Here is a 24,297-nt window from a genome sequence, read left to right on the forward strand (position 1 = left end):
ATACATTTGGTTTTTAATAATCAGCTTTGTGACGAGCACTTACAGCTCCCTGCTTCTACCACAACTGCATTTTCATACAATACCTCTGAACAGCTCAACGTCCAATAAGGCTGTTTGTTTTCGTTCTGTAGCTCCAAGAACAATTTATTTTATCATATCACTGCAATACGAGAGCCGAGAAGCTGCAGGAGACAATCTGTGGTTTAGACTTCTTTTGTCGTCAGATCAGACAGAAGTTTGGTTGTTTTCCATCAGCAGTCTGTCAGTGATTCAGCCCTTGTGCCTGATCAGATTATGAAGTCAAACTTCTCTTAAGTTCGAGCTTATCAGTGGAAAAAAATCTTTTAAATTTGTGAGTGTCCCCCCCTAAATCGTTGACACAATTGGAGACTTTTTGAATGAACAGAAGCGGTGCATAAATCAGATCATGTTTCAGATGAAGCTGATTGCAAAGCTGCGTTTCGTCTAACATCTCAGCGCTCTGTGATGAATTCTGGGGGAACTTGTGACGCTTGCCGTCCGCTTCAGTTTGCCCTTTATTTTCATATCTCTCGTCTTATAGGCGATGCGATTGAAGACTGTTTGCTAACCACAGAGGGTCAATTTCAGAATCATTTTCAATGGAGCTCAGGGTCAGTGATCATTATAAAATGTTCTGCAGGTGTAGTCAGAGCAACCAGTGCTGAAATGCTACAGATGAGAACTTCAGTGATTGCTTTGGCTCATATCTTTATTTTTGTTTTCCTTCTGTTAATTGCAGTTTTGTGTAGTTTATTTTGACACATAAAGGGAAATTGTGGAACAACATAAAATATACAAATCGAGCCATGTTGATGCAGTCAGGACAACAAAAAATGTTGGGAAAAAGGGGGGCAAAATGTGATGTCTACAAACAAATGTGTAATTTTATTTTCATGATGGTAAAGAGTCTCAAAGACCCTTGTCCCCCTTTTAGATAATTTATGTTAATGACAGAATGATGGATTGTTGAAAAATGTGGTTCTGCTTTTTGAATTAAAATGTTGAAGTTAAATATCAGTGGGTGACATTAGGGACCATATTATGAGGTGAGTTCATCGTACCTTTTTTACGCTCATCCTTGTGTTGGTTTAGACTTGATATAGTGAATGTAAGGAATACCAGCAGGGTCGGTTCAGCTTCAGTTTTGGGTTTTTATTTTTTTGTTTGTTTTCACTTGTAAAGAAAAGAAGCAGCTGAAGTCAGTCACTTCACGTAGTTGCATCATTTGCACATTTTACAGTCATGCAGAAGTTTTTCTTTGTTGGCTCTTTAATGCAGTTCACTCCAGTAGCTTTAAAATCCCCCTTACTCTAAGGCAACACACCCAGTATCCCAACTACAGCTCCTAATTCCCTCTGATCCGAAGTTCCTGTAACTTCGTTTGGCAAAGCTTTCTTTTTCTTGCACCTGTGCGTAATCACAAGCCCGATCTGAGGCCAGCGCCTGTCAGTAACCGGTTCGATCATCTTTCAGACAGCGAAGCGGTCAAAGAGCGGATGTCAGTACGCTCTGAAGTCACGTTACTGAGGGTTTTGTTTGAGCTCGTGCCTGTTGAACAATGGCGAATGTGTGAGATGTCGTGCAGTGTTGATTTTTGTTTTTAATGTGACCACATCTGGCCTTCATAACTCACTCCTCGATCTGAATACGTACAGGGTCTGCTGGTGGACTGTTCTAGTCGTGTCTAAATGGAGGAAGGTTTGTTTGTTTTTTTTTTTTTTTTACTTCCTACTACTCTTACTTCCTCATTCTTTTGGCATTGCCCCAGAATGACTCGGGGAGGAGGGGGGGAATGTCAGAATCTACCTCTGCAGGTGAGGATGTGAAAGGAAGGCCAGGAGTCAGAGCTTTTGGAGTGCTTTATTTTTACTAAAAAAATAAGATAAGCCCACCCCCAACCCCCTTCTTCTGTTCTCGATTGTACAATGTTCTTCTAGTTCAATCTTACTTTTCAATAAACATTTTTTTAGGATTTGCAATGAGTGAGTCATTTCCTCGGCTTTTCGTCTGAGAGAACATTCAAAGTGAAGAGAAAAGAAAAGCGTTGTTTTTTTGAAAAGTTACAAAAGCTTTATTGCAGTATGTGGTGCAGGAAACGGAAACACTGCAATTTCACATTATGGAATAACGTAACAATCCCATACTGTTGGCGCAAACCAAATACCCAAGTGTTTATGTACCTTGAACAGAGTAGGAGGATGCGGTTTACGGTGACGTGTTAGCGAACGTACAATAACAGCAGCCATGAGAGCCGGAGAAGTGGTGAAGGAAGGAGCCTCGCTGGATGTGAGCAGCATGGTTCTCGATCGAAGGGGTCATTTCCTAACATCGTGTCCAAGTTTCAGAAAGGCCTGCCTTTACCATTTCTGTCAACTTGCTGTCATTTTGGATTTTTTTAAAATAATTTTTCTTGAATAAGCCCTTTTAAAATTAGCTGATTATGAAAATAGACAGGAAGTTCTTTTAAACAGAAAAGATTTTATGCCCTGTAGAAATTTCAAATTCCTTTCAGCACAAAATACTATTATACAAATACTGAAAATGAATCCACCTGAGAGGGTCAGCATTTTTTAATCTTAAACTCTGGGTAGAGGTTAAGTGCCTATTTTTTTTTTTTTCTTTGATTTTCTTTTTTTGTAATCCCTGGTTTTAGTTAAGTTTTAAGCATAAAGATCTTGAATCCCCCCCCCAAAAAATAAAAAAAATTGCTAGACTGGGGAGCAAGCAGCTTCATCGTCGTAAATCGTTTTGGACTCTAGATGGGCCGGAGACGGCGCTGCACTCCGGGGGCCGTAGGGAATGGACGAGAAGCTGCGCCTGGACAGAAACCGGCGTGGAGCTGATTCGTCATCCTTGAGCCTCCAGCTCTGCGGCGGGGGTGTTGTCTGGCTCTTCGTCGTTGTAGATATTCTCTGCCTGGAAGGAAAACAAAGACGGGGCGGGGCAACAAAATGTCCAAGGATTAATGATTTGGGCCACAGGTGTCACAGACTGCACGCACACACAGATATAAAAAAAAACACTCACACTTCGATGTCAACACAGACACTGCAGGAACAAACCGTCCACAAGAAGCATTCAAACAGAACCTCTTTTTGAAAACATTTCAGAGGTCAATGCCTTCTGATCAACCAGTGATTTCTAATTTTCCAGCTGCTGGGTACCAATCGTTTATTTATATCAAATGCTGTTTACCGTATTTTCTGGACTTTAAGGCGCACTTAAAAGCCTTCAATTTTCTTAACAAACAACAGAGCACCTTATATATGTAAGAAGCTGTAATGTTTTAGTACGACTTTGGTTAAACTACAAAGCTGCACCGCTCGCAGCATTAAGGCTCGGTCATTCGAAAATGGACCATTCATTCATTGTCTTATAATCCGGTGCGCCCTACAGTGCGGAAAATACAGTAATATACTTACGTTTTCACATCTAATTTGCTGTTGCTTAAAAAGGAAACTGTATGTTTGTTTTACCATTTGCCAGACTTGCATGATGTTGTCCTCGGACACGGAGCAGATGATCCAGGGCTCGTTTGGGTTCCAGGAGAAGTCAGATATTTTTGCTGTATGGCCGCCATGGATAAACTGATGAAGGGGAGAAAAAAAAGACAAATAATCAGGATGCTTTAATGATGAGAAACACGAACTGTCTAAATATTTCTGACGGCATTTCTGCAGCAGGATGACAAATAATACAAGTAGTTTGGGCTGCATGTGGTGAACTCGCTCTTTAACAGACGCTAGTAGACGTGTCATTTATAGCACTCCGTGATTTTTAAACCACAATCTATGCAGTCTAGCTCAGCTTTCTAGCTCAAGTGTTGAAAAATTCAGTGATCAGCTTCCCGGTTCAGGTGAGTTTGTTTGTTTTACCTTCTAACGTCTGCTGGGTGGTGAAGATTGAGGATTTTAGGGCACTGTTTCTTATAAGGGTGTAAAAAATAAAGAATATCAGCCTGCTTCTAATAAAAGTCTGAGTAGTTAAACTCTATAAAGTCTGTGCTTTTGTTTTGTAGACTTCAGGCTGTAACTCAGTGCTTCATTTCTATCTAAGCGTGATCCTCATCTTCCTCTTTATTTCAGAGATATTGGAAGGACTCAGGCTAAACCAAAAAGTTGTAATTTGTTTGTAGAATTTTTTTCTTTTTTTTTCCCCCTTTTGTCTTAACACTGAAAAAAAAAAAAGTTTTACAGCACAATAAATTAGTTGCTTAAATAGCCCAAGTTTTTTTTTTCTTTTTAACAAACCAAGTAGATTTTCTGGCTCTATATAAACTTTATTTCACAGGAAAGATGATTAAAATTATTAATTTAAAACCTATACTTCTATTGAACAGATCAGTTTCTTTGACTTTTTCTCGTAGCAGCTGACATTTAATTTGAGTTTGGGGCCTTTAACAAATTTATTTTCTAGTGCTTTTTTATTTTTTGAGTTGTGTAAAAAGGACAAATTCTGGTTTATTATTTATGTGTAGTACTGTTCCTTTTCAGCTGAACTGTATTGGTATAAATACCTGTGTTTGTAGGTACAGTTCTTAAGAAGAAGCAGAGACCAGTCAAAGTTGTAGTAATTTTTTTTTGATATAACAAAATTGGTCTTAGAATCTGCAGTTGATGTTGTTCATCTAAATATGTGGATTCAGACAAATCTAACATGCCATGCTTTTTTTTTTTTAACCTTACAGCTCAGTAAGATCACCTACCAGGAGCTCTGGTGGGCCGTCCTCAGCATCCTCTGCAGACTGCTCCTCCCCAATTTTACTAGAAAAGAAAATCCAACAAAAGCCTCAGATCATTTGCACATTTTCTGTTTCCCAGACAGTGTCGTTTCACCAAATGAGCTGTGACAGATTTTAGCTGAAGAGAGTTGTTGTCATTTTGTCTCTGTGTACAAATTTGCAAAACTGTAGGAAAGAAGTCAAGCTTGTTGCTGGCAATATTGTTTCATATGAAAATGTGGTGTTTGGTGTCGTGGACGTATTTACCTGAGATCCCAGACATTGAGACGTCGATCGGTGCCGCTGGAGGCGAGGATGGTCTCATTATGAGGAGACCACTGGACCTAAAGGACAGGACAGGACATACTGCACCATTAAAAGGGGATAAAAATGACGTTTTGCAACAATTCAACATTAGCTGTGTTTAAACTGTAAGGTCTCTCTTTAGAGACAAAGCCTTTAGAGGCTCCTCCTGGACCCGTCTCCAGTCAGGGACAAGGAATTAAAGTACATGGACAAGATTTTATTCAAAACAACAGATAGTAGAACTAGTTGAGTTATGTAAGCATTTCATCTCAAGCTGAACAAATGTTCTCCAAATAAACTGGACAGTGTGAAATTTGCAAATTTTGTAAAACTAAGGTGTACTACAAGAACTGTTACAGCTTGTAATGACTAACTGAGAAGGTATTTATCCCTGGTTTAAACCTGCAGAGCAGCTATATTTCCAAACAGAGATTAAATCACCACTGCCTGGTAAGACGTCCCCACATTGTACAATATTATGCCAGAACAACTGAAGCACTCTTACGCTCCTCCACTGTGGTTTTACTCTTTACAAATTACTTGACCTTTGTTACACTAGAAATGCAGGAAATGTCAGCCTGAAGAAACTTTTTTTTCCGGCTCCTTTTGGGAAAAAAAGGTCACTCAGATTTACAGTATGGGTGCTTCTGTTCTAACAGCAGCTTTTAATTACACTACAAGCTGATCTATTACATAATTATGTTTACGGTTTCAATTACTTTCACAGTTCTATGACGATATATCATTTATACGTAGCTGTAGTGAGAGAACAAACAAATGTTATCAAAGCCGATCTTACCTGGAAAATTTCGTCTTTGTGGGACTCAAAAGAATGGAGCTTCAGTTTGAGATTCCTCAGATCCCACAGTGCAACAGTCTGAGAAAAACAAAGACGGTTTTGAGCTTTGACATATTGTCAACATTGTCTATGTAGTATAAAGAGTGTATTCAGGTGTATTTTGGGGTGTTTTCTACCTTATCAGCAGAGCCAGTAGCGAGAATGAACTCGCTGTAGGGGTTGAAACTCAGACAGTTGACCTCAGCGGTGTGAGCGTCGACTGAGTGACTGGCTTTAGAGGTGTTGTTGGACCGAGTGTCCCATCTGATGGAAGAGAGAGAAGGATGACAGCCAGCAGGGACATTTATTTCAGAAAAAAAAAATAAATAAAAATAGGCCACTTACATCATTAGTTTCTGGTCATCGGCAACAGAGCCGAACAGGGATTCGTGGAGCAAGTGCCAGGAAACATCTTCCACCACTGCTGTATGACCGGTGAAGATGGTCTTGGCGTCTACGATCTTCCCTTCTTTCGGGCCGGCCCCAATGTCCCACAGACAGATGGTCTGGAGGGGAATGAGAAGGAGCATGATGAATTTCTGTTCATTCACTGTGCTGATCAGGTGGAAGCTGACAATGGACTCATTTCTAATCGTTCTAACTGAACACTATGAATGGATAAAAAATACTTTTACATACATTCACCAATTACTGCATTAAGGGCAATGTAAAATTCAACATCTTGGCCAAAGACACTAACTTATGTGACTAAATCCATAGAGCTTTATTGCCCTAGTTTGTGCAAAACTATCAAATAATGGGAGTGTTTGATTAATGTCTGCAAAGTCAAACCTTTCTAGACTGGCCTAATGGACAGAGGCTTTCTAAAGAAATCTTGTGGTGTCCAACCCTGGTCCTGGAGGACACCATCCTGCATGTCTTAGGTGTTCCTCTGCTGTGACACACCTGATTTGAATGACTGCGTGATTAACAGGCTTCTGCAGAACTTAAAGACCTGCTGAAAAGCAGGGGAACATTCAAAACATGCAGAATAGTAGCACCACTGTTGTATCCAGTGTTTTGCCTGTCTAAAGCAATGTCCTCACTCTACGCAGTCACATACTGCAGGAGGGAAGTGTTAACATGAAGTCAGCACCAAACCCATGTGCAGTGTACTGCTCCTATGGAAACAACACAAAGAGCTAAGTTTAAACAGTGGCTGGCACCATTGCTGACTTCTGCTTGGCTCGCTCACTAAACATTTTCATATTTTCTTAGAGTTCACTCATAGTGTGAACAAAACCTGTGGAGCCATTCCTTTTGAAAAGCCCTGCTGCCAAACAAAACCGCTGTTATTAGATCCAGTCACTCACGTGGTCATCGGAGGCACTGAGTAGGTTCCCACTGAGGTTTGGATTCCAGGAAAGGCCATACCCCTCTTTCTGATGGCCCTTTAGCCTCAGGTCAGGACTACACTCCCCACTGGGATCTGAAATGTACAAAATTGCACTGAATTTATCCATTCGTTCTGATGTTTGAATCCCTAAAATATGCGCACTTTATAGGTGATCCCACCTGGCTTTGACGGGTGCTTTGTGTAGTCGAAAACCAGAACGTCAGATGTGGGCGTCTTGGTGGCTATTATGCAGGGGTTCTGGGGCATGTAGCGCGCTCGGTTCACTTCTCCCTCGTGGTTGATTTTGATCTCGATCTCTATTTTTCCACTCACCGAACCAAACCCACCAAATTCTGACAAAACAGAGCAATCAGAGAGTAGCGCGGTTTTACTTGAGATGTACTGTTTTTATTTGGGAAAAAACGTTGGAGCCCCGGTTGCAGGCAGCAAACAGCGCTTCATTTAGGAGTGCGGATAGTTGCTTCTCTCCGTACTGAGTTTTGGACACGTACTGTACCTTCAAGCGCCCATGCTAAAATACTAACACTACCTCTTGCAAGAAACCATGGAAGAAGAACACCTACGCACAGCAGTGTACCCGGACAACATACCTGCTGGAGGAAATAAAGACAAAGTTTCAGCACAAAAGCTGTACACGATCCAAGTGACTGAGCCAATAAATGAGCTGCATCAAACACAAATGACGAGTTATGGCTGTATAAGAAACACAGCCAAATACATACAGATCTGCTTAATACAATATGGTCATTTTTTATCTTAAAATAACAGATAACAGCTTTTCTGAGTCACGACTGTCCCACATTTATGGCTTGAATATCGGGAATGAAAAAAAAAGACCTGCTGCTGTGATGATTAACCTAACAACAGACCTAGTGAGTAAGTTTGCTTACTTTCAAGATTTCAGTGTGTTCTGAGAGCAGCATTATAATGTGATTAAAACCGGCAGGATGACTCTGTGTACTAACCTCCTTTTTCACTGTCGTAGTGCGAGGCATCAAACTGGGCATCGTCGGTCGGTACCTGGACACTGGCGATCACAAGGTGGTTCTGCTCATCTGATGTGTGGGTCCCCAGAACCAGCCGGTGGACAGTGTAGTCTTTTCCCTCTGGCCTGCAGACAACATGAGCTGGATTTTAGACAATAATTACTAGAAAAAAAATAACACTCTGTACAGTGTAACACTTTTTTACCTCCACAGGTGACATCTGAGCAGGGTTTCATGATTTCCAAAATATTACATAAAAGAACAAAAAGACTGAAATAACACAATTACTAACAACCTATTTATTAAGATTTTTATGAAGCTTAAGATGTTTCAAATCAGAGAAAATATGTATGATCTCAGAGGAAACTGTACTCAAAAAGGCAAAGATCAGAACTTATAATATATATATATATAAAAGATGTGTTGCTTACATGAGTTGATCTGTAAAATTATTTTGACAATAAGTAGAAAACTTTTAAATCTTTGTATAGATGTAAACCATAACCATAAGTAATCAGTTTCCTTAAGGGTGAGGTATGCACTTTATGGTACAGGACAGTGGTGTCCAATCCTGGTTCTGGAGGACCGCAATCCTACAGGTTTTGTCTGCTTCTCTGCTCTGACTTGAATACAGGAGTGATTAGCAGGCTTCTGCAGAACCTGGAGACCTGCCGAAGAGCAGGGAAACAACTAAAACATAAAGAATAGTGGTCCTCCAGGACCAGGAATGGACACCCTTGCTGCCATAAGTGTTAAATGAGCAGAATGATGGAAACACTGTAACATACCTGTTGACATCTGGAAGCCACTGGACAGTGAGGCTGGGCCACTCCAGCGCATGCGTCATGACCAGGTCGTACAGAAAGGGAGTGTTTTTCTTCCAGATCTTGTACTCTTCATTGATGACCCTTTCCTCCACCGCATCATCGTACACTGAACCACAACAAAGTCAGAGTCACATAAAAAAACTGGTTTTATTATTTGCCTTCACACTCTTACACAGGCTATTGTATTAGGAACAAACTGTTATGTTTACAAAGGTGACACAAGTATCCTGGTAGTTCTGATAACTGGATAATACCTGGACTGGACCAGTTATTAGGAGCTTTGCAAGACAGCCCAGATTGAACTCTACAGCACCTCGGCTACTTCCTTCATCGTGACTTAATCTGTGACTAAAGGAGGCGTGAAAACTAGTTACCGATTTTTTTAATGCTGCATGCTGAATCTACAGACCAAAAAAGAAGCAACCTTCCGACTACAAACCAAAACGGCACTCAGGCTAAACTAGTAAGCATACTGTCAGCACTTTACTAAACTAGCATGTTATGCTAACCGAAAACCTCGCGAGTTGTTTAAAAAACACTTACCCTCTTTATCAGCCATGTCGCGAACTTTGCGCTGTGTGTGTGTTATTTTTAAAAACAGCCCTACGGTCCTTGAGTCGTTCCCCTTACAAATTCTTGTCACAGATAAAGTATACTTCTTCCTTTTCAGCGCCGATTTTCTTGCCGCGTACTGCGCATGCGTCGAGTTCTACGCGCGTATCGACGAGGATCACCGCTGCGCAAAGACTGCGCAGGAGGAAAAAAATGGCGTCCAGCTTCCGGGTTTCAAATGGATAAATGTGTGATTAAATAGTTAGAATCTTTAATAAAAACGGATATTAGATGAACAAATTTGACTGTGGGGAATCAGTAATGTGCAAAACAGAAAATGTGGAATAAAACAGAATAGGATTTATTGTCATTGCACCTTCTATTAGGCACCTCTAATGAAAAACATCTGATCCTTGATTAAAAAGCATAATGAAAACCAATTATATTTCAGTGTCACAAGTGATAAGTGGCATTGTTATAAATGGAATAACTGCTTCTTTTTCTTCTTTTTATTAACCTATAAACACTTTATTTTGTGATGTATATGTACGCAAGGAGCACTGCAGCCTATGTTGCGCATTCCAATGAGTTTATTTTGCAAAAGTCTCTTACATAAACAGTGAAAACAGTTTACAGTAAATTACAAACCTTGTAAATGCTAAATATGTTCCAACTACAAACAAAACAAATATTTGGTGGAAAAAAAACAAACAAAAAAAGTTAACATATAGAAGATGTATCAACTATTATTACAAAATAAATAATCTAAACCTCAAAACTTGAGACAATATGGGTTTTGGCTATTTTAAAATGAGTAATGACACTGCACAGTATTTTGTCCACAGTGTTTCAGATGAAAACTATCTTCAGAACTGTGATTTCTTGGAAAATGAAGTGCAGTCAATATTCATGTCTGGTCTGACACCGGGACAAGGCGAAAGTAAAAACGTTTTCTTCCCCGCAACATACCAAAGAAACATGATTTTTGCACTAAAAATCATTAAAGACTTTCATTTAAAAAAAAAAAAAAAGATATGAAGAACAACTGCATGCCACTATAAAATGCTTTGAAATGTACATCGATTTATTTCACAAACACACATAGGAACAGATGTAATACTTTTTCATAGAAAATGGCATTTAGAGCAGTCCAGCTAGAACAGTGGGCCTATATTCTACAACAAAAGGCAAAATATTCAGATCTAATTAAAAAGAAGTTACATTGTGTAACCGAATTGTGCACAACACTCCATATAATTGTCTATGTTTTCCCCATTCATCTTTTTTCTGGTTACATAAGAGATATTGACAGTCTTGGAATATTCCACACTAACCTTTATAATTATCCTGATTATAAAAATGATTATAAACTATAACTAGAGTGAACAGCACACTGCAATACCCTACATTTGTCACAGACTTATAGATGGAATGTATATGATGAATATGATTAATACAAGTAGCTATGGACAACCAGTATAAGTACGGTTTGATAGCTATCTACAGTATGTGACTACGAAGCACACAGGAAGAATAATAGCCTCTCCAACCTATTTCTCCATCTGGTTGAAATGTTGTGACAGGGTTTTAATATATCAATGCACCAATACTGTATTATTTATTTATTTATTATTTTTTTATGTGACACAGATTTCACACGGTAACAAACGGCCCTATAATAAGTTACGGATGCAGTGTGTAACTTGTAGCTTTGCTTATATTCAGTTACATTCATAATTTAAATCTTGTGAAATTATAAAAAGAAAATTGAGCTAAAGGTGCGGAATGGATGTGATCAGTTAGCTGAAGCGCTGCAAACATTTGAGGTGTGAAAAAAAAAAAGAAAAGCCGAACTTGGGTTTGTTGAGCCTCCATTTTAAGGATGTTGGCCGACTTTTGAATGGGATCATCAGCAGGTTACCACAGATGTCTGTTTCATCAAAGAGGCATTAGACTTGCCTTAACTGTAGGAACTATTTATGCACTGATGACTTTTATTACTCACACCTCTTCATTTATTCAGCAGAAGCACCCAAATGGCATGTATAATGCCCCTTTAAGTGTGAAAGTGCAAACATAAAAGCTTGGAATGAGTGAGAGATCAGAACGAAAGGTTTTGTCAGGTAAGCTAACCTATAAAAAACCTTGAAATAGCTTTTTTTACTACACTCCTCTGGGCTACAGAGCAAAATCATCCCAGTTTTGTTTTAAAGCCAGAATTATAGTTTTTTTTCCCTGTTGTCAAATATTTCAGGGTTTTTCCAGTTCTAAACCGGGGCTGGTGGGCAGGACTTTTACATTTATTGGGGGGGAAAAAGAGACTTTCTAAAAACAAATGTTAACAAATCTCCTAATCATGACAGAATATGAGACATTTTCAATGTCCCCAAAAGATAATATTAATTTCAGTCTGTTTTAAATTTTACTTCGACTTCTGACGAATCTCTTTGATTAAGTGCTACAAAAATCCACATGGTGACTGATGCCTGAGTCGGTGAGCGTGTGCCCTCCTTACAAACGCAGCGGACATCCAACACAGAGGTGGAGGTGAAGATGGAAGCCAGTAGATGGTGCAGATGAGAAACCGTGTTGTGGATTCACTTCCCTCTGCTGTCACAACTACAAGGAGTGATTTCACATCACTCGTTTTTTTTTGTTTTCTCCATTTAATGTTCTTCCATGAGCAGCTGGTTCTAGGAAGAAAAGAAATATCAAATAAATTAAAATATAATCAAACAGTGGGTGAATCCAAATATTGACCAAACTGCAAACACATTACCACAGCTTAGCAACAATTTTAAGCGAAGACATCAAGTCCTCGCAAAACTGCTTTGCGGCTTTTAGACGTGGCACAGAATTTTAAATCATTTCCAAGTTTTTAAGAGGATTATCGGACATCACTGTTGCCTCTCTGCCCTGTCCGCCTGCCACTGTGCTGGGTCAGCAGGGAGAAAAGAAATGAAAGCGCCTACGAATCCCACCTTACTGTCAGTGGTGTTCTGAATGAAGTCGTTGTCATGGTCTCCTCCCTCCGAGCTGCTCTTCTGGTCGTCATCTTTCCCGTCCTTTTCCAGATCATCCTCTCCGGAGGAGATCCTCGACAGTTTTGAGGATTTCTGCTGCGGACAAACGCATCGCGACGCAGAAAACAAAGATCAGTGAGAAGACATCATATTTCAGGGGATGAAACTCACCCAGGCTGAGGGGAAAGCGAGCCATCTGAAATGTAAAGCAGTCTTGTGTTTGTATAGCTCTAATTTAAAGGACTATTCCACAAAACAGGAACAGTGAAATTTTGTCTAAGACTAAACTGGCACTGGAACAGTTTCTAACCCCTAGCAACTCCGTAAAAATGAAGATCCGGTCCACTGTTTCACTTCCCGGATAAAAGCCACACTGTTCCTCCTGAATCCCAGGTTTGACAATCAGTCGGTATATATATGTGTCTATTAAATAAAGAAGAAAATAAGATCTTAAAACAATCATTACTATTGGAAGCATGGCACTAATCAACTCGTCTAAAAGCTTTACTCAAAGTACCAATTTGTAATGAGCCTTTTTCCTGACACAGCATACCATTACAAAGTAATGTGTCTTCAGCAGGTATTACCAGAGTTACTGGATCTGGCATGATTGGAATGCAGCTCTAGATTTTCACAGACATACTCTAGATTTCATCTGCTCTTAGAAATTCTGCTCCATTTTTTTGGTTTTGGCTAAAGACGCAGGGCATTCCAAACTCTTCAGACAATAATTTCTGTTTCAAAACTTAACTTAATGGGCCCTAATTGTAAAACTCATTAGCAAACAAATGTAAAAGCATGACCGTCAATGCCATGCCAAAGTGTGACTGTCTCCAGAGTTCGAGTGGAAAAATTGCTAAAAAAAAAAGTGGAGAGGGGAGAAATATAAAAACTCCTGTTTAATGCATTTTATTTCTCAAATTAGGACCTTCTAGTTTACTTATATATCTCTTAGCTTTTGTGCAAACACACACACAGTGTAACAATGATGTGATCAACACCCTGCTCAAAAGCAGCACTACATTCCTTTGTATGCGCCGGATGTGCCTGATGTAAAATGATAGAGACCAGTTGCTAGGCAACTGTTGTTGCTAAGGGAAGAGCTTGATGATGTGGTGTGTGTGTGTGTGTGTGTGTGTGTGACTTTCAGTCTGCTTTCATTTACAGCAGCATATACAGAAATACAGTGCCACACGCTTGCAGTTCTCCATCAATTTAAAAATGAAAGCTTTTTTTTTTTATTTATTTATTTACTAAAACTAAAAGGACTAAGAGGAACAGCAGGGTGAGCGTAGAAAGATAACCAGGAACACAAGCTGCTATGAAAAAGTAAAGTTTGAACGCCTCAAATTATGCCAGAGGTTGCTCATGGAATGATCATGGAATTTCAGGAATGTTACAAAAAATAATAATGATTTAATGTTGAACAGCAATTATTTTAATGTTATATAATATTATTTCTGTTATTATTTATATAATTTTATATATTTTTTATGTTATTATAACATGTTATAACATAAGAATCTAAGTTTTTTTTAAGTCTGCTGCTGTGACAAACTCATTTTCCTCAGGGATAAATAAAATATCCATTCATTCATTCATTCATTCATTCATTCATTCATCTGTTCATCCATTGTCTTGTTCTAATTACTTTTGTGAGTGCTAAAAAACCTTAACAACATAACTTCGGGACACAGTGTAGAGGTAGTCCTAATGATCAGTCAGCCAACTAATTTGGGCAATTTTCACCTTTATTTTTGAATTAGCATGAGCTATGTCTGAAGAGGCTCTGCTGATTTAAAGACAGGTAAATCTGTGGGAACCACAGTGGTGTTACACTTTACATTGCGTCCACGTGTCAATACACTTCCCACAACATGTCTGCTTTTCACAGCAAGGGAGCAAATCTTTGGCCCAACACAGTAAAACCCCAAAGAACGTTAACGGGAGCTATTCAGTACCTTTATTCTCTGGTAATTAAACATGTTTACAGTGTGTGGTTTCTAACTAAAGTCGGTGCCTTGATTACATTATCTCCAGTGGCCTATGTATTAAAAATAAATAAATAAATCTGAGATGTGAGGAGCAGGCAGTGGAAGGAGACAAAACAGTTTTATTTATTTAATCATCTGGAATCTATACATTTCTAATCCATTGGTTCTGAGCCCTGTGCTGTTCCTACTTTTCACCATCACACACTTTAAATATAGTATACTGGTATAGGTTTAAATATTATGTTATTATATTTAAAAGCAAAACAGAAACAAACAAATCAATCATTTAAATCAGCCTGATTTCTGAAAAGGTTGTTTCCAGCTACTGAAAAACCCTGATTAGTCACCCTGTAACACAGTCATCACTGAAAATCATCATCACCATCATCATCATCACCATCATCATCATCATCATCCCTGTCCAAACTGCTGCATCAAATTTACTGACAACAAAATCTGCATTCGGCGTTCAGTGGTTCAAATCATCTGCACTCACACTACGGCCTTGTCCACAAGATAAAACAATCTTTGACATTTTAAAAAATATATCCTTGCAACAGTGGCACCATTTCTAGAAATGTCGTCATTCACACAGTAACTATGCCAGGCCTGCATGTGGCACTGAAAGGCTGCCACAAAAATACTCTAAAACAGGAAATGAGGTGTGGAGCGTGCACATAAAGCTTACACGCTGGGTCGTAGGCTAGGTTAGATTTGGGGCAACGACATCTCGGTTTTTAAAAAGGGTTGCTTTTAGCTTTTAGTTTCTTTGTGGAAACGCAATGGTGGCGTTCCAAGATTTTTTTTTCACTCAAGAACCCGTTTTCAAAAAAGGACCATTTCTGCAGTACTAAAATGCTGTTTCTGTGTGGATGCATGGCTGAGTGTTCACAAAAACCGTTCCCACGTGGTAGGTTTTCAAGCATGTTTCATGTTTTGCTCTGAAGCTGAGCTGTAAGAACTTTCTTTTTTGCAGATCCAAGAAACTTTAAATATTGAGGAAAACAACATTTATTTGTCTTCATTCCTGGCCGTTTCTTTTAAAGCGTATTGATGGAGTCACTTTCCATCAAACACGTCACACATTTTCCAAAGTACCTCTTTGAAAACAAATTAGAATAAATCAGCATCTAAAGATACTACAGCTGCACCTACAGCTTCAAAATCCATAAGATGCAATCGTTTAAGAGCAACTTTTCCATTCACATCACAGAATACTGTCCTCTCCTGCTGAAGTCAGACCTCCCATAGGCAGCAGAACATGAGCTTATGACTTCAAGATTAAGGATTGCTTCCAGTCATACCAAGGAAATCTACTTTCTCGCGTGATGACTTAATTTGCAGGTTGCTCCTTATTGTTACATAACACCCGGAGTGAAATGATTACCTTGGAAGTGGCTGTTTTTTTCCGCTTGGATCCCGTCTTGTCCCCCTTCAGCTTCTCCTTCTCGTCCTCCTCCTTGACGGAGTCGCCTTCCTCACCTTCGCTGCTGCCGTCAGCGGCGTTCCCCCCCACCTCCGTTTCTGAGGAGCTTTGTTGCTGGATCACCTGTGCGGCAAAACACAACCACCACGGGCTTTAAAACCAAGCGGAAAAAAGGGACACAGCAAAAGTAACGCAGCACCTTCTTTCTCACTCCTTTGGACAGCCCTTTTTTATTCGCCTCTTAACTTTGACTAACTTCCTGCTTTAGTAAGTATCAAGGCCATGCCCCCTCATGTGTTATTCTCTGTCTTTTCTCTAAATCACAGGTAAAAACAGACGGCCAACTGACCTGATAACCTGTGAACTTCACTCCGGGGTTGTTCTCGATCTCCCACAGGCCTTCGTTGAAACCTTTCCTCTTGTTGGACTTACCGAATTTGTCTTTATACTCTTTGTAGGGCAGAAGATCCTTTGGACCCAAGAATGCGCTAAAGAAGAAGAAGACACACTGACGTCACCTGCTGCCACTCCAAACGAACACAGATGCCACACATTGTTGGTCCACTCAGTAATTAGAAGTTACAGTTTTTAAATGTAAATGTATTTATCTTTGTTTAAACACAATGGTCTAAAACTATGCGTTTGATTTATTTTTATTGCCCGCTAAAGAAATATGGGCTGTAATTTTTATTTTTTTACTCCTGTTTGGCAAAATATCTCATGAACCTCTGGACAGATTTAATGAGACTCTCAGAAACTAATCACTGGATGTACATCTGCAAGTGAAGCCAAACCAGTTCAAGATGGCCACCATAGCTAAATAAACTTAACACAAAATGGCTGTAACTCAACTAATTTTACAGATAGAGCTAAAATTTGGTGGGATAGTAGCTGAGAGTCATCCCCAACACACAGTCCGAGGGCTAACTGATCTCTTTTTAAAACTTTGCCATGAACCACTGGAGTCTAAATAAGTGATAAATGTTTGAAGTCAACCCTATTTAAGATGGCTGCCACACCTAATCGAACATGTCTATAACACATATTTCAAAGGATAACAGGTGACGCAAGATCCCACATAACGTCATTTTGTTCAACCAAAACAAATCGATTTCCATCTTTTCTCATTATAAGATGAGTTCCAAGCTGTGATATGTGTGCCTTCAAGGAATGGTTCCCCACTGGCCGAGGTCCCGGTTCTACTGACAGTTTTTAAACATCCGTCATGTTGAGGAACCACGCAGACAGGGGAGCATTTTTTACATGCAGTGCCAGAAATAAGACCCTGCACCCGAGAAAAAGATGTGGTGAATGCATGACAAAAGCAAAACAGAAGAAAAAAACCCCCCAAAAGGTAGAGGACATCTTCCTTCAGTCATCATAAATTTGTGATCTGTGAAGAACAAAATAAAATAAAAAAAAGTTTGAGGTGGGGGAGCACTGCTGAGGACGGAGCAGGGGTTTTCAGAAACGCAGTCTTAGTGGAAGATGCTCTGGGCTCATGGAGAACAGGAAAGGGCATGCATTAACTGTTTTTATTTTTCGTTTTTTTCCCCAAATTTTAATAGAAACTTTTCACTCATACGTATAAAAACATGTTGACATTTCACATAGAAGCACTACAGTTCCAATCATTTTTTAACAGCATTCCACCCTCTTTTATTATTATTATTATTATTATTTTTTACACATGGAAACTTTTAAGAGAACCAACTGCATCACAAAACCTGAACATCATGGGAGCTTCCCTCTTTATAAATCATAAAAAAAGAAGAAAACTGCATACGTTTCATGAGTCCCAAAGAAGAAGATTGGGTACTTGTTGGCAGGCGGTTTGACAGCTCCCTCTGGAAGCTCATCAATCTGAAGGATAAAAGGCAGAGAAAATATTATAGGATGTGTGTAACCCATCTTTAAAAAAAAACCAAACACATCAGTTTTATTTTAGTCCACTACAGGCACAAGTTCTGACAATCACAAAAAAAAAACATGCTGTTCTCATAATCAGCCTAGTGCAAAAGCCCAGAAACTGTATTTAAATAAATAAAATAAAAGCTGTATTCAAATTGACTGAATGCATGCCAAACCTGTCTTTAAACTCATATTTTCAGTCTTTTTTAGGAGTTGTTCCATTTTATATTAAAACTAGTGTTAAAGGTTGCTTGAGGTCAACTCATTTATGCCACTGATGAAGCAAACCATTGCCATTAAAAACAAAAATAAACATGTGCAGAAACTACAAGCAAGAGGGTGCAGGGAGGAAGACGGGCATTCAAAAAAATATATAAATAAATAAACAACCGAAGCCCCCGCCATCATTTCGAGATGCTATCGATAAAAGCAGCCAGGAACACCTGCCAGTCGCTGCCCAGATAGGCGAGCTAATGTGGCTGTCAGAGAGCAGCGCGGTCCCCGCCGCATCCATCCGTCTCCCTCCTGCGGCGCAGCGGCGGCCGCTCTGCGCACACCCTCCCCGCCTCTCCGCGCTCTCAGCCCGGATCGCATGCTGCACTCACCCGCGCCGGCCAGTGCGGGTATCCCTTCATCTTAGCGAAAACCAGATCCCCTGCCTTGCACTCCCGCAGCCGTGGTCGAGCCATGTCGCTGGATAAACGCTGGGAGACGTGGGATGACTTTTTTTTTTTTAATTTTTTTTTTTTTTTTTTTGGTTATGCTCAGCAGATTTCCCCCAGGGCCCCCCTACTACAGGGCTAAAATATCGACCACCAGCGCTTTTATATCAACACTGCAATTTACACGGAAAAAAAAAAAATTAATAATAAAAAAAAGCGCGGAAAACGGGGCCTCACACTGGGCTATGCTGTCACGCACAAAGTCAGGCGTAAACGTAATGGAGAATAGGCCTAAAATTGCGTAGCGAGCCTTTAAAAAACGCAGTCCGTCAGAATGTAAACACTGTCATTTCCGGTTTTCAAAATAAAAGCAATGTTTACATTTCATTCCTTGTGTAGTATTTGTATTGAACCTGTGTGGAAAGATTAATTTTATACAAGAATAAAAAACACGAGCAATTGATGTATTTAGACAATCAAAAATGAAAGGGAAAATTATGTACATACCACTTTTTAAATTCTGTGTACAGTCTCTCAGGTGGTGATTTTTTTTTTCATCTTGTGCATACAAGTTTTTTTGTTTTATTACACATCTTTTAATTAATATACTTTGGCGATTGCACTTGCACTTTATCAAGCTTTCCTTTACCATGAGAGTGAGTTATTAATATTTGACTGCATTTGCATAGGAAAATGATAATTGTTAGACAGTGAACATGGATGTTCAAGGCTTTTGAATAAAATAGAATTTTATAGCTTAACTGGACTATCAGAAAAAAATATGCTTTATGTTGTGTTGCAAGAAACACATCTGCCAAATAAAAGAACTCAGTAATAATTCAATCACCTTTGAACCATGTTTCTACATTGATAGTATTTATATTTTTGATAGCTAGTTTTAATGTATTTTGTTTAGAGCATGTTCTATTTAGTTGGAGGGTGTTCATTTGTCTGTTGTATTAGAAAAAATATCTCATTAATCACTGGACAGAGTTAAATCAAGGTCTCTCAAAGTAATCATTGGATGAACATCTATGACTGAATTACTTTTAGCCCTGACCCAATTCAAGATGGTTGCCACAGCTAAGCGACCTTTGCAAACACAAAAACAGCTACAACTCTGACAGTTTTACAGACTTGTAACTCCTCCATTGAAAGAATTTTTTTACTTGAGCATTATCAAAGGAAGCAATGGAACCTGCCTTATCTGAAGCTCCTGCACAGACTGGCAGCAAAAAGAAAGTCTGCTCAAAGGACAGAGTGTGACGCTGCCACAAGACTGAAAAGAACCTCTTGTGGTGCCAACACAGTGTTGCACTCAGAATGTCAAGAATTACAATTTTGTTTAACTTTGCTCAGTGAGCTAACATCAGTCCCATACATTTAAACACTTATGCCTAAAATCATAGTCTACTTCTTGTATGTCAAAAGCAAAAACTTGTCTTACCTGCTAAACAGTTGGCGAATCTTAAGACAAACTCACTGCTGGATGTTTTGTCAGGTTATGCGCATTTATTGGGAGTTGAGATTGAGATTGAGTTGAGATTGTTGTCATTTTGGTGGGCCAGCAGCTGATGGTCCTTCCTCTGCCTCTGAATTGCTTTTTGGTGGTAGCTCCTGTTTGGACTTTCCATCCAGAAGTGCTCTCTGTTCAGTGTTTGCTGTTGACGTTGAGGCCTTGTCACTGTCTTCCATTTTACTTCCTTTTAACAACCAGGAGCTCTGCAGTATGTCACTGATTGTAATCCGCTGCTCCACATCGGGGTGCAGAATGCCTCTGATGAGTTCCTTTGCTTCGGCTGAAATAGTTGGCACGTTTGGGAAGTTAATCTTGTGTTCCCATTGAATTTTCACCATCTTTTTGATGTTGGCGGTGTTAAAAGGCCTTGATCCGTAGAGCATCATATATAACACAATGCCCATACTCCACACGTCAGACACTTTTGGGTTGTAGGGCTGATTTTTCAGTATCTCAGGCGCTGCATAGTGTGAAGTGCCGCAGTACGTTTCACTGAGCACCATCTTGCCATCAACATAAGTGAGTGTCTTGCTGAGGCCAAAGTCGCACACTTTGAGGTTACAGTTCACGTCCAGTAGCAGGTTTTCACATTTAAGATCTCTGTGGGCCACATTCATACTATGAAGGTATTGGGCTGCCATGCACAGCTGCTGGAAAAGCTGGCAGCTGAAATATTCATTCAGGGCCCCTCTGGCAGCAATAAGCTTTGAGATGTCGCCTTTCGAACAGAGCTCCATCACCACATAGACCTGGAGAGTCAGATGTCCACAATAAATTATTTAACAAAATGCCTATACTGAGTCAAATATTCAACTACTAGTTTTGCGGGTTCCTTCAGAATAAATCCTACTCGATTAGTTTGCACCCAGACTTCATCTTTATCAGTTTTAGCAGACAGGAGTTATTAGAACAACTTCATATAGGATTCATAAATAATAACATTGGTTTTTGTTTTGGATCTACATTATTATATTCATGTCCAAGTCTTCACCCATTAACAGATATATTATTTAAAACAAGTCATCCTGTATATCCTCAAACATCAAGTATGTTTTGTTTTGATTTGGGCTCAGCTCTGGGGGAGGTGCTGCTCGTTATCATTAGGATTTCCTGCAGCAAAGACAGCTGAGTTGAGGAGCTGTTCCTGTGCAGGGAGAGAAGGCTAGTCGCCTCCTTTAGATAGAGAGGGACTGGGACTTAAGTGTGCCTTTCAGTTCTACATGTTTTATTAAGGTACACTGCTACAATGTCTTCGGATTGTATTTGTTTTTGTTTTTTTAAAGAAATTTTTAATGAATGCAATTCGTCTTCTAATATAACACCTGGGTCAATGTAAGTCAGAAAAGTAAATGTTTTTATATCAAACCAAGCATGCTACTTTGTGCTAAAACTCTTGTTACAAGGTGTTTGGTGAATGAGAGAGAGAGAGAGAGAGAGAGAGAGAGAGAGAGAGAGAGAGAGAGAGAGAGAGAGAGAGAGAGACAGCAGTGGAGGAATTTTTCCCTGCAGAATGAAGTAATGAATAACAAAAGACATGAATTTGTGTATAAACTGTATCGTTTGCCAATTTTTAATCCATGATTTTGTGGTGACAAGAAGGATATGTAGAGTCTGAACATAGCAAGTGCCTGAACTGACCTTGCTTGGAGTCAAAATGTCTGCTAGTGTTATGAAAACATTTGTGAAGCCAATGTCTGCAAGTGTAATGTTGTGTTTTACTATTGCCATAAAGATAATTAAAGAAATTAAAGTGTTATTGTTGCTACTGTCTGGCCAGAGCCAGATTACAAGACTGTCCGAACTACGTGAAATCATATAATGGCCGTCCAAATAAATCTTTCCAGCTGTCAGTCTTTGAGTCCTTCTTTTTAATTAAGAATAAACTCAAAACCGTAGCAGTCTAATGCCATCATCTAATTTGATTTGCATAACAACACATTTTTTTCCCACTGGTAAATACAGTGGTGTTGTTTGTTAGTGCCTACAAGCACTATTATTATTATTATTATTATTATTATTATTATTATTATTATTATTATTATGTTTAGACATTAAAAAAGTAATTAACCTAATTACTATTATTTGGGTTAAACTTTGTCTATGGCTAGAGAACCATTTTTATTGTGGGTACAAAAACCAGCTAATTAATCTTTGGAGTCAAGGGGTTTATTGGTTGAAAGGAACAAATGTTCCCAAAGCAGCTGGAAAAAATAAAATTAATCTTTTGTGCTAAACTGTTGAACTCTCTTTGTCCCTTTGCAAATTCTAGCTTTAAAAAAACATTGCTGTGAATGCTCCTTAGTTACAGTTATTGTAGGATTTTGTCATTTGATTTAATTTCTTTGGGATTTTGCTGGTAGATACTGTAGGTGAACAAATGCAGCAGGTTTAATTAGTGAGCTCCAACAGTGATGTGTTACTTGGGTTATATATATAGGATATTGTTTTTATTTAAATCCATCTACACAAGTTACGGTCATTTTTGTTAGCCAAACCAGCATTGTGTTTTAAGAATGTTACTCAAAGTTTCCATCTAATTATTATAAGATATTTCATTTTGATATATATTTCAAAATATTTTAATTTAAATTAATTTGATAGAGCTTCTAAATGAATGATTGAATTCCAACGGTGCTTGCTGTAACGCTCACCAAGGGGTTAAAGTGTAAGGAAATAAAGAAAAAGTAAAAGTCTTACCGTGCCCAGGCGGGATTCAAAGATGTCATGAGTCCTCACAACGTTGGGATGTTTTAAAGTCCTCATAATTTCTTTTTCACGAGACAAAAACTTCTCTATGTAGCTGGCACTGACTTTTTTTGTGTCGATAACTTTGACAGCAACTAATCTTCTCAGGTGAGTTGAGTGTGCTTTCACAACTTTGCCGAATGTGCCTTCTCCAAGTGAGCTCTGAAATGTGTAACCATGGCTCTCCATGAAAGTTTTGTTCATTCTGAACGAACCGCAACGACTAAGGTTAGCCTCATCCGTGGAGTTTAAGGAGGTTTTTCAAAGCACTCATCCAGTCAGCGACACCTTTCCTTAATGTTCTGTCAGCCGTAACTTGGTAACAAGTGAACAAACTTCATGCTGCTCATGTTCTAGAAGCAAAGAGCGTTTCCAAGCACCGATCCTAACGACCAGAGGAAGTGAATGTGAACAAGCTGTCCCTCAACTTCACCAAGACCGAAGGGATGATCCTAGACTTCAGGAGGCACGAATATGATCCTGAACCACTCATCATACATGGGGAGGGAGAGAAGAGGGTCACAGTGTTCAAGTTCTTCAGCACCGCTGCAAAAGCTAAAATCAAAAAACTTCACTTTCTTAGACTACTTCTTAAAAAACAAGATGGACAGAAACCTCGTGGTGACCATCATTGAGAGCATCACAACAAACATCACAGCTGCAGATCTGAAGGCCCTTCAGATGGTAATCAGATCAACAGAGAAGATCACTGGTTGTCCTCTACCCTCACTCAAGGGCACTACAGGCTGAAATGTCTCAATAAAACCATGCATTCATTTCCTTTTATCTGCTTTTCCTTTCCGGGTTGCAGTGAAGCTGGTGTCTTTCTCCAGCAGCCACTGTGCTAGAGGCGGGGGACACCCTGGACAGGTCGCAAGTCCACCACAGGGACACATGGAGACAAATAAGACAAACAACCATTCACACTCTCACTCACATCTAGGAACAATTTAGAGTTACCAATGACCCTAACATGCATGTTTTTAGTCTGTGGGAGGAAAACAGAGAAAACGAAGATAATGTGGAATTTGCATCCAGAGATGCCCCAGGCTAGGAGACAATCCGACAACCTTATCTCTGCTAGGCGACAGCTGTAACCTCTGCACCACCGTGCTGCTTCAATAAAACCAGAAACATATTAAAAGACAGGACACATTCAGGAAATGAACTGTTTGCCCTTCTGCCCTCTGGGAGGCAACACAGGAACCTGAAACAACTTTTTCTTTGGGCAGTTCACTTTGAGTGATCTACAAGTTTTAGATTATTGTCTGTTATGGTTTTTAATCTATATTTATTATTTATACTCAGTTTTAGAACTAAACTGTCAGCGTGACAGAACAAAAACAGCTGGACTTCTATTCTGTCGCTGAAGATGTTTCGTATATATATGATCCAACACATGTACGGTAA

At 39.4% G+C, this 24,297-nt stretch overlaps 3 protein-coding genes across 11 annotated transcripts; all 3 read right to left on the bottom strand.

Annotated features, from left to right (window-relative positions):
• Window positions 1-2,570: 2,570 nt before the first annotated feature.
• Window positions 2,571-9,771, bottom strand: rbb4l (retinoblastoma binding protein 4, like). Of its 2 annotated transcripts, none has more exons than XM_037979784.1 (12): window positions 9,599-9,771; window positions 9,017-9,161; window positions 8,208-8,353; window positions 7,401-7,574; window positions 7,199-7,314; window positions 6,231-6,391; window positions 6,023-6,149; window positions 5,847-5,924; window positions 5,009-5,085; window positions 4,727-4,784; window positions 3,498-3,608; window positions 2,571-2,937 (listed from the first exon to the last, which is right to left on the bottom strand). In XM_037979784.1, exons 1-12 carry the CDS (start codon window positions 9,612-9,614, stop codon window positions 2,869-2,871), a joined length of 1,278 nt encoding a protein of 425 aa, XP_037835712.1. In that variant the 5' UTR covers window positions 9,615-9,771; the 3' UTR covers window positions 2,571-2,868. The 2 variants fall into 2 exon arrangements, with proteins under 2 accessions (XP_037835712.1, XP_017275125.1); XM_017419636.3 differs by having other exon boundaries at window positions 7,401-7,577; window positions 9,599-9,770.
• Window positions 9,772-10,177: 406 nt separating this feature from the next.
• hdgfl3 (HDGF like 3) lies at window positions 10,178-18,797 on the bottom strand. 8 transcript variants are annotated; one of them, XR_005234107.1, is made up of 6 exons: window positions 18,567-18,797; window positions 17,837-17,913; window positions 16,400-16,538; window positions 16,012-16,173; window positions 12,594-12,826; window positions 10,178-12,300 (listed from the first exon to the last, which is right to left on the bottom strand). XR_005234107.1 is itself a non-coding variant. In XM_017419654.3 (6 exons), the coding sequence occupies exons 1-6, from the start codon at window positions 18,648-18,650 to the stop codon at window positions 12,242-12,244; spliced, it is 654 nt and encodes a 217-aa protein (XP_017275143.1). In that variant the 5' UTR covers window positions 18,651-18,797; the 3' UTR covers window positions 10,178-12,241. The 8 variants fall into 8 exon arrangements, 5 of the variants coding, with proteins under 5 accessions (XP_017275143.1, XP_017275147.1, XP_017275144.1 ...); XR_005234108.1 differs by having other exon boundaries at window positions 10,178-12,294; window positions 12,589-12,826; XR_005234106.1 differs by having other exon boundaries at window positions 12,589-12,826; window positions 18,567-18,795.
• Window positions 18,798-20,135: 1,338 nt separating this feature from the next.
• Window positions 20,136-23,091, bottom strand: tssk6 (testis-specific serine kinase 6). The gene is made up of 2 exons (XM_017419565.3): window positions 22,840-23,091; window positions 20,136-20,891 (listed from the first exon to the last, which is right to left on the bottom strand). Exons 1-2 carry the CDS (start codon window positions 23,089-23,091, stop codon window positions 20,175-20,177), a joined length of 969 nt encoding a protein of 322 aa, XP_017275054.1. The 3' UTR covers window positions 20,136-20,174.
• Window positions 23,092-24,297: the final 1,206 nt, after the last annotated feature.

Source organism: Kryptolebias marmoratus, linkage group LG15 (assembly GCF_001649575.2).
Source record: "Kryptolebias marmoratus isolate JLee-2015 linkage group LG15, ASM164957v2, whole genome shotgun sequence".
Lineage (NCBI taxonomy): Eukaryota > Metazoa > Chordata > Actinopteri > Cyprinodontiformes > Rivulidae > Kryptolebias > Kryptolebias marmoratus.

Coding starts and splice junctions, on each gene's coding strand:
- rbb4l (XM_017419636.3), bottom strand. Junction 7,315..7,400: donor AAAGCACCCGTCAAAGCCAG/GTGGGATCACCT, acceptor TGTACATTTCAG/ATCCCAGTGGGGAGTGTAGT. Junction 6,392..7,198: donor TCAGTGCCTCCGATGACCAC/GTGAGTGACTGG, acceptor ATTCCCCTCCAG/ACCATCTGTCTGTGGGACAT.
- hdgfl3 (XM_017419654.3), bottom strand. CDS start 18,650: ATGGCTCGACCACGGCTGCGGGAGTGCAAGGCAGGGGATCTGGTTTTC. Junction 16,174..16,399: donor TGAAGTTCACAGGTTATCAG/GTCAGTTGGCCG, acceptor TTTGCCGCACAG/GTGATCCAGCAACAAAGCTC. Junction 12,301..12,593: donor CATTCAGAACACCACTGACA/GTAAGGTGGGAT, acceptor TTTTCTTCCTAG/AACCAGCTGCTCATGGAAGA.
- tssk6 (XM_017419565.3), bottom strand. CDS start 23,091: ATGAACAAAACTTTCATGGAGAGCCATGGTTACACATTTCAGAGCTCA. Junction 20,892..22,839: donor TTGAATCCCGCCTGGGCACG/GTAAGACTTTTA, acceptor CTGACTCTCCAG/GTCTATGTGGTGATGGAGCT.